The sequence below is a fragment of the Rhincodon typus genome, chromosome 7, assembly GCF_021869965.1.
Source record: "Rhincodon typus isolate 14 chromosome 7, sRhiTyp1.1, whole genome shotgun sequence".
Lineage (NCBI taxonomy): Eukaryota > Metazoa > Chordata > Chondrichthyes > Orectolobiformes > Rhincodontidae > Rhincodon > Rhincodon typus.
The window spans coordinates 43,532,766-43,542,922 of record NC_063338.1 but is presented as its reverse complement, the minus strand read 5'-3'; the positions used below and the strand labels follow the sequence as shown (position 1 = coordinate 43,542,922).

General features: G+C 38.8%; 1 protein-coding gene across 3 annotated transcripts in view; it reads left to right on the top strand.

Annotated features, from left to right (window-relative positions):
* scrn3 (secernin 3) overlaps nt 1-10,157 on the top strand; it is a 34,016-nt gene extending 23,859 nt beyond the window's left edge. For all 3 annotated transcript variants that reach the window (XM_048599441.1, XM_020519384.2, XM_048599440.1), the window contains exons 6-8: nt 3,182-3,344; nt 8,952-9,132; nt 9,496-10,157. In XM_048599441.1, coding sequence (XP_048455398.1) covers nt 3,182-3,344; nt 8,952-9,132; nt 9,496-9,657 — 506 coding nt within the window. In that variant the 3' untranslated portion in view covers nt 9,658-10,157. The remainder of the gene's footprint in view (nt 1-3,181; nt 3,345-8,951; nt 9,133-9,495) is intronic.

Sequence of the window (10,157 nt, the reverse complement as noted above, 5' to 3'; positions counted from 1 at the left end):
TTCTTTCTCTTCTTTCTTTCTTTGTCTTTCTCTTTTTCTCTCTCTCTCACTCACTCCCCCCCACCCCCAGCAACACACACACACACGCGCTCTCTCTCTCTCTTCCCACTTCCCAACACACACACTCTTCCCACCCTAATATAATCACACATTCTCTCTCTCTCTCTCTCTCACACACACACTGAAAGCCTGTGATCACAAAAACACCTGCTGGACTATGACCCGGTGTCGTGTGATGTCTTACCTTATCCACCCTGGTCCAACACCGGCACCTCCACGTTATGTTAAAGTTTAAAGAGTGAAGGTGTTATGCCTGTGGCAACAGTGGGGGTAGCCCTAAATTTGCTAATACCAGAAGTAAATATTTCATTGTTGAATGATTTGACTCGCTACAAAATATTTCGCTAAAACAGAACAGTCCAGAGAGACTGGCCAGGCTGGAAGAAAAAGGAAGGAAGTGGCAAAAAGGCAGGAATCAAGAGCAGTCCAGAAGCCCTGCGGGTCTGGAAAATCCCATCCTGAGGTGGGATGGCTCAGGAAAGTCATTTGAATTATAAAAAAAAACTGAAGTCAAGCTAGCAGTACCAGAAGGGGTCAGGGCAGAATCTAAAAGAATCAGACCAAAGCCATGAAAGGGCCAGGGAAGGTGACATGGATGACAGGACAGAGGCTGAGATCTAATTAACAGATACCTTCATGGTAAATTTACAAGGGACCTGTACAGGACAGGAGAAAGTGAGGGGGAATCCATATTTAGTGGAAAAGCCACAGGGAGTAAAAATGGCAGCAAAAATGGAACAGGTTAGGGAAAATCCATTCCCAAATCAAAGGGGGGAAAAAAGGAAACATGGCCCACAATATACACTGGTGCAGACCACCAAGGGCATGCCGATGAGGTAAAACAGTTATCCGCTGGGAGATTAAAGGAACAAAACTAATCTGTAAATCTCAATCAGTCCAAATTGGTTGACAGCGAGGTTCAGCATATTAGTCCAGACACCCTATGGAAGGCAAACAGTAGACTAAAACCCACTGAATTAAATTGTAAAAATGCTTGAATGTGGTACGTGAATTTTAGAACTAGGCAGTGAAGGATTAAAATTTAGTAAGCTGGCACAGCACAGGGAACAAGTCCTTCCCAAAGTAGGGTTTTTAACATTAATTAGAATTAAAGAGCGAATGCAGAATGTCTGTATTGCTGTTCCACTTTTTGTATTGTTATTTCACGTCAAAGCTGCAGCAGAATGGTCAACGTAAGCAAAAAGGAGAAATGTTGTTTATGCTTGTTTCCCATAGTGAGGAGGTGTTATGCTAGTGGTAAAAATGGATCACCAATTTCTGACTTCAGTCATTTCATTTTAATACTTGGGATTTTTCAATGAACACACCTAGCTATAAGATAGAAGAAATATTGACTTAAAATGACTGCAGTCGTCACCTGACCAGGTTGGGCTAAAGTTGTGAATCCATCAAAAAAAAGTGTAGGTCATAACAAATTAATTTATCATCAAATGACTGAAACTAAGTCATTCAGATCCATATTTCCTATTTGATTTACACCTTTCTAGAAGATTCACATCTTTGAATTAAAATCACCTGCAGATTATCTGATTTGTGAAAAACAACAAAGCCAGACACATCAATACACAAAGGAACTGTATTTCAGCAATTGCTTTTGGAGCAGAGCAGAGAGACAAAAGTGGATTTATAATAAAAGAACGAGAAGACTTGCTCATCCTCTCCCCATTTCTCTCATCCTCTTGATAAACCATATCTAGTGATAAAGCAAATTGGAGAAACATCCAAATGCCAAGAGCTCAAGCATATCTACAGATTTTGCTGCTTTTGAGAATGTAGGAGATCAATTAAGCAACCACGGTTTCAGGTTAAAGCCTAATGCCTCAAGAATTCTAAGGACTTTTACTTAATCTGCCTATTCTTTATCTTCCTTTTATATACTAGACACTTCCTCATTTTAAAACATTGCATTTATATTTGTGTTTAATGTCTTATTATCTTTCTCAGGCTTAGAAAGAAATAAAATTCCTTTTTCTTTCACTCAACATACTGTAATTGGCTCCTTAATTTTGGACTAGCATTATATTTTAATTGAAGTATGATATAGCTGTGTGGTAACAATAATTTGAAATCTTTGTTGTGGCCATCTGAGGGAGTTAAAATGAATGGAGTTGATACACCCCTTCGCATCAGGTCATATAACAACTCTTTTGACACTGACCGCAATCCCTCATTACTTTTCTACCGTTGGTAATTAGATCAGACTGCATATCCCACATCCAGTACTGGATGAACAGATATATTTTCATGACGAAATGTTTGGAAATGTTTTGTGTCTTACTTCAAACTCTGTTCACTAGGTACTAACTCCATTCTTCTCCCTTTCCACAATCTGAGGCTGACCTCAACTGTTCTCAAACATGATGTAATTTTGATTTTAGCTTATATCTTATTATGTCATCATCGAAAGTCATCTATTTAAACTTCAGTAAATTCTTTTAATTTGCCCATGCCTCACCTCGTCTGGAGCTCAAACCTTCATCCATATCATTGTTAGTCTCGACTTGAATATTCCAATGCACTCTTTGCTGGCTTCCCTGATTCAATTCTCCCTAATCCTCTGGTCATCTAAAACTCTGCTGCCATTGTCTTTGCTTGTAGCAAATAATTGACCTATTACTCATGTCCTTGCTAATCTTCATTGGTTTCAGATCAATCAATGCCTCAATTTTAAAATACTCAGTCTTGTTTTGAAATCTATTTATGGCCTCGTATCTCCCTACCTTTATAATTTCCTTCAGTCCCACAACCCTGCAAGAAATCTGTTTAGCAGATTCTGTCCTTTTGTGGATCTCTGACTTTAATTACTTACGGCCATGCTTTCTGGCATCTAAGCCCTAAACTCTGGAATTCCCACCTTAGACTCTCTGCATTAGTACCTCTTTTCTTTCCTTTTACAAACTCCTTAAAGCCTACCACTTTGACAAAACCTTTGGCCGTCTTAATATCTCTGTGGCTTAGTGTCAATATTTTTTTTATACAGCATCTCTTAAGAATATCAGGATTAAAAAAAAATCTTAAATGTATTATAAAAGTAAAAATTGTTGATATGCTTTTATCATAACCTTCCTGTAATATTCGTTGTGTTCATGCTTTATAATAGGAAATATCACAATTGAAATCATGATGGATATTTTGCGGGACAAAGAGAGTGGTATCAATATGGAGGGTGGCTTTATGACAACAGGGAGCATGGCCTCCATTCTACCAATGGACAGCAACCTGCATTGCATTCATTTCTTTACAGCGACACCTTATCCTGAGAGGTAAAAGACACATGACATTTCCATTGTACATACCATTCACTTTCTATTTAATATTAACATTATTTACTGTTCATTTAATTAAGTAATTTTCCATTGAAACCTTTAAGTTTATAAAAATGAAATTTATATAAAGTTAGTAATTTATTAAATTAATTTTTAACTGTTGATAATTCCAGTGTTTGTCATTTTTTTACAAACAGTTACTATCTGTCTTTTTGTGATCATTTCTTAGTGTAATTTCTCCCTCTAGTCACAGTAAGTACGAAAGTGGGAACGATCAGAGAGAAGAAAACCCTGACCCATCAGGAAATGAAAATCTGCCAGAAATCTGGCAATCAGGCATTTAATTTGTGGCTGCTTGGCTTTCAACCATGAATGGTGGACCAGGTTCGAGGGGCTGAACAGCTCACTGCTGTTTCTATTTCTTATGGTCTTAGCGAACAAATTATGTTTAACTGTTCTTAAGTTTTTTTTCATGAGGTAACTGAGAGGGTTCATGTGTCCATGGACTTCAAATGCTGCATTACAGACTCTTAACAGCAAATTTAGAGTTTGTGAAATAAAAGGGACAGTTACAGCACGATTATAATATTGGCTAAGTGACAGCAAATAATGTTGTGGTGAATGGTCATCTTATGAACTGGAGGAAGATTTTAAAGTGGGGTTCCTCAGGCGTCAATGGTTTCGGGTCTTGCTTTACCTGATGTGTGGTAATGACCCACAACAGGTTTATGGGGCATACTTCCAAAAATTGAAAATGATTTAAAGTTTGAAAGTATTGATGAATTGTGAGGAGGATAATGATAAACTACAATGGCCATTTTGTAACCATACAACGATTCTATTTAAAAAAAAAAAAAAAAAAATGTCATGAGCAAATAACTGATTATATTTTACATTTTGTGGTTACTCAAAAGTTGTAAACTGCACAAGAGGTTTAAAGGGTTTTAGATTAATCATGCATGGTGGTAAGCCCTATCTGTTTATTCATTTATATGATTTTAAAACAATCCTTGTATGGGCTAGCAAGGCTGGAATTTGTTGCCCATCCTTAATTGCCCTTGAACTGATTGGCTGTCTTGACTACTTCAGAAGGCATCTAAAAGTAAACCACGTTTCTGAGAGTCTGGAGTCACCTGTATCATAAGTATGGCAGATTTCCTTCTCTAAAAGAACCCAATGTATTTTTACAACAATCAGCAATGGTTGTATCTTAGTGATAGCGACCACATCACCATTTGTTTTAAGTTAGTGATGGAAAAGGAGAAAGATGGTCTGCAAAAATGTGTTTTGAATTGGGGTAAGGCCGATTTTATTAAAATAAGGTAGGACCTGGTTAAAATAGTCTGGAAACAGCTACTTGAGGGTAAATCTACAGCAGAATAGTGGGAGGCTTTCAAAGAGGTACTTGGGGAGCACAGCTTCCCTTTAGGGCAAAATAAGACCTTAAGAAATAGGAAGAGGAGTAGGCCATTAAGTCTTTCAAGCCTGCTCCACTATTTATTAGGATTGTGGCTGATTGATATTCCTCATGGAGTCATAGAGGTGTACAGCACAGAAACAAACGTTTCAGTCCAACTCATCCAGGCCGACCAGATATCCTAAATTAATCTGGTCCCATTTGCCAGCATTTGGCCCATATCTGCCTAAACCCTTCCAATTCACCGTTCGTCTGTGACTTCACATGAAAAAGGGGCAGCACTCTGAAAGCTTGTGATTTCAAATAAACCTGTTGGGGTATAACCTGGTGTCATATGACTTTTGACCTTGTCCACCCCAGTCCAACAACGGCACCTCCACATCTTAACTGTACAGGAGGACTCTGACCCTGCAGCTCTCTGTGGCAAGGAGTTCTAGAAACACTCAACTCTCTGAGAGAAGAAATTCCTCCACATCCCAGTCTTAAATTGGCATCCCTTTATTTTGAGGCTATATCCTCTGATCCTCGATTCTCCCATGAGGAGAACCATTCTCTGAACATTTACCCTGTTAATTCCCTTCTATATGTTTCAATGAGATCACCCCTCATTCTTCTAAACTCCAGTGAGTAGAATCCTGACCTGTTTAGCCCTTGCTCGTAAGACAATCCCTCCATACCAGGGATCATTCTTGTGGACCTTCTGTGAACTTCCTCCAATGAAACGATATCTTTCCTCAAGTAAGGGGAATAAATGTAGCAACAAGCCCTGAGAACTCTGGATGTCTAGGAATAGTCTGGATTGGATAAAAAGGAAAAGAGAAACTTATAACAGGTACAAAGAGAACAAAACAATGGAGGCCCTAATTGAATGTAGAAAGTGCAGAAGTGCACTCAAAAAGCATTTAGGAGAGAAAAGAGAGGAAATGAAAAAATGTTGGTGGGCAAGATTAGGGAGAATCCCAAGACATTCTTCAAGAATATCAAGAGCACGAAAATAACCTGGGAAAAAATAGGGCCTATTAGGCACCACGGAGACAATCGGTGCATGAAGCTGGAGGACATTGTTAGAGTGTTAAATGAGTACTTCACATCGGGCTTACTTGGGAGTAGGAGAATGCAAGCACAGAAATTGAGAAGATGGACTGTTAAATTCTGAGCGGATAGATAAAAGAAGCGAAAAGTTTTGGAGGTTTGGGGAATTTAAAAGTAGATAAATCCCCATGTCTGGATGAGATATAAAACAAAATTACAGGGATCCTGACCCACATTTTTAAATTGCCTGTCACCAGAGAACTGGAGGACAACTTATATGCTTCCACTTTATAAGAAGGGTAGTAGAGATAGACCAGGGAACTATAGACCAGCGAGTCTAACATCAATGGTAGGGAAAATATTGAAGAAGATAGTGAAGGAGAAAATTAATCTTCATTTGAAAAGGCAAGTTTGATCAGGGATAGTCAACATGGCTTTGTCAGAGGGACAACAAGCTGAACGAATCTGGTGGAACTTTTTGAGGTAACCAAGTATTGAATGAGAGTAGGGCAGTTGATGTAATTTATATGGATTTCAGCAAGGCTTTTGACAAAATCTCAGATGGGGAACTGATAAAGAAGGTTTAATCTTATGGGATCCAGGGTCACCTGGCAAGTTGGATCCAAAATTGGTTTAATAACAGAAGGCAGAGGGTAGTGGAAGAAAGCTGCTTGTGTAACTGGAGCCCTGATTGCTGTGTCTAGGAATCAGTGCTGGGTCCTGTACGTTTACGATATTCTTAAATGATGTAGATGAGAATGTGGGGGGAAAGGGTATAATAAGTAAGTTTACGGATGATACAAAGATTGGCTGGGTGCTTATGGAGTCATAGTCATACGGCATGGAAACAGGCCCTTCGGCCCAACTCGTCCATGTCAACCAGGTTTCCTAAACCAAACTCGTCCCATTTGCCTGCATTTGGCCCATGTCCCTCTAAACTTTTCCTATCCATGTACCCATTCAAATGTCTTAAATGGTGTTATTGTACCCACCTCTACCTCTTCCTCTGGCAGCTCATTCCATATATACACCACCCTCTGTGAAAATGTTGCACCTCAGAGCCCTTTCAAATCTTACCCCTCTCACCTTAAACCTATGCCCTCTAGTTTTGGACTCCTCTACCCTAGGAAAATACCTTGGCTATTCACCTTATCTATGCCTGTCATGATTTAATAAACATACATAAGGTCATCCCTCTGTCTCTTATTCTCCAGGGGAAAATGTCCCAACCGTACCAGCCTCTGGTTGTTACTCAAATGCTCCAGTCTTGGTAACATCCTGGTAAATTTTGTTTTCACCCTTTCCAGTTTAATATCATCCTTCCTATAGCAGGGTGACCAGAATTGTATACAGTACTCCAAATGTGACCTTATCAATGTCTTGTACAGCTGTAAAATGACATCCCAACACCTGAACTCCATGCTCTGACAGATGAAGGCATGCTAAAAGCTGCCTTCATCACCCTGTCTTGCTGTGACGCCACTTTCAAGGAACTGTGTATCTGTGCACTTAGGTATTTCTGGTTGACAACTCTCCCCAGGACCCTACCATTAACTGTGTTAGTCCTGTCCTAATTTTTCTTACCAAAATGCAACACCTCACATTTATCTGCCATTCCTAGGCTTACCGGCCCAGTGGATTAAGATCCCGTTGAATTCTTTGATAATCTTCCTCACTCTCTGCTATATCATCAATTTTGGTGTCATCTGCAAACTTACATGCCTCCTATATTCTCATCCAAATTGTGTATATAAATGAAAAACAACAGCAGACCCAAAACCGATCCTTGCAGCACACCGCTGGTCACAGGCCTCCAGTCTGAACAACAACCATCTACCATCAAGCCAATTTTGTATCCAATTGGCTAGCTCTCCCTGGATCCCATGTGATCTAACCTTACTAACCAGCCTACCATATGGAATCTTGTTGAAGGCCTTGCTAAAGTCCTGTTAGGTTTCAGGAGGATTGGCCAGATGGGCAAATCAATGGCTGTTGGAACCTAACCCTGAAAAACATGAAGTGATGCACTTTGGAAGAAGGAACAGGACAAGAGAGTATTCAACGAATGGTGGGACACTAGGAAGCTCGGATAACAGAGGGGTCTTGGGGCGGCTGTCCACAGATTCCTGAAGGTAGCAGGACAGGTTAACAGAGTGGTTGAGGCATACAGGATGGCATAGATTATAAGAGCTGGAAGGTCATGTTGTACAGAACTTCGGTTAGGCCACAGCTGGAGTATTGCGTGCAGTTCTGGTCACTGCACTCTAGGAAGGATATGATTGCACTGGAGGTGGTACAAAGGAGATTCATCAGGATGGTGCCTGAGATGCAGCAGTTTAGCTATGAAGGGTTAATAACAAGGGGGCATAATTTTATAGTGAGAGACAGGAGATTTAGAGGTGATTTGTGGAAAAACGTTTTCACCCAGTGGATGATGGTGTCTGAAATGCATTGCCTGGAAGGTAGTTGAGGCGGGAAACCATATAACCATCAAAAAAATCTAAAAAAAAACTTCGGATGCTGGAAATCAGAAACAAAAATAGAAATTGCTGGAAAAAAACTCAGCAGGTCTGGCAGCATCTATGGAGACAAAGGGTTAATGTTTTGGGTCCAGTGACCCTTCAGGATCTCTAAAAAAGTACTTGAAGTGTCATAATATTCAGGGCTATGGGACCAGTGTCTGAAAGTGGGACTAGCATAGTTGGTAGTGAATTTTTGGTGGTACAGATTCAATGGGTTGAAGGGCCTCTGCTGTATGATTCTGTGATAGATTATTGCCATTAGAGTAGATTTTTCAATCCCCATAGTTTATTGATTCAAATTATACCATCTACCATAGTGGAATTTGAACCCATGAACTTGGAAACCCCATGGCAGGAGGCTCTGGATTGCTTGTCCAGTGACATTACCACTATGCCATCTCATTTTTTTTCATAACCACCAGATGTCACTGCTGTTACATCACATTCCTGAATTCCCCCTAGATTTGTGATTAAAATTCAAATTTGATTAAACCAACACTAAACGATTAGTTTTGAGAATCGTCCTTTAATTCCATTAGGCATTCTCTTTTTTTTTTGAAAATGGCTGGCTACCGATAAAAGTGCAACAGTACAGTCAGGATTTACAGAACATTCTGGTTTGTCTTTTCTCAGATCCGTTTTCAAGCCATTTATCTTTGTACAAAACATGAGGCAATTTCTAAAAACTAGTTCACCTTCATTTGGTCCTGATGATCCAGTAAAGAAGCAGCCACGGTTCCAGACAAAACCTGACCGAAAACATGCACTTTACAAAAAGCATGAAGTTGCAGCGGCATTAATGGAAATAAATCAGGTACTTGCCTTTATGCAGTAAATACAAATATGCTATGGTCTGTTATTATGTAATAAAAATCTATACATACATGAAGGCTCAGTGGTAATTGATATTCTGTTTTGGGCATTAGATTTAAAATAGTTTGAGCTGAATTAAACATCAGTCATTTGATATTGCAAGCTTACTTAGGTAATCTTTGTGACATATTTTGATTTGTGCTAATGATGGAGTGACAGTGATTTCCACAAAATCAGCTTCTTAAATCCATTAATCTTTATTAATTACATCTGAAAAGTGAGGATTTGAATTATCAAAGCAGAAATTGTTTTCTATACAGAGCAGCATTAAGGGTCATTCTTTGTAATTTGTTTCAATCCCCAGGAAAAAGGTGCTAAAATGCTTCAAGACATAAAAGCACTGGAGAACAAACAAATTGAAACAGCAAAGCATGTACTAGAGAATGGAATACCGGATACCACCAAAGTTGTTCACATCTTTTCTGATTGTGTAGATAAAGAAATAGCAATTTACAGTGAAAATTAGACAGTAGTTCTGCATATTTTAGTAGTATCTGTGGTTTTAAAATGCTCTAGCACCTTGAAACAAGTTAATTCATAAACATGTAATATGTGAGGTTTCAAATTGCAGGATAGCAGGAACTCAATGATTAAAATCAAATCTTGAAGTAAAATATTTATATTAAAGCTATGCTCTTGGATAAAATCCTACTTGCAAAGCTTGAAAAAGATAAGTATAATATTAACCTGAAACTGTTTAAAGTGTTGTAGCATATGCTACCGATCTGCACCAAAACATGCTGTTTTCTGTAAACTAATTATCCCGATGTGGATCATGTGTCTGTCTAAATGTTTCATAGACTTTGCTATCAGGTGTTTAAAGATTTATCTCCAAGATCTTGTTGCAGATTTGTGGATGTGGAAACAATTAGGTTATCTTCAAATTATACATTTTGTGTTGAAAATGTACTATTTCAATTCATTCTGTCCTTAGCCAGAAAAAATATTAACATTTTGAATATTGCA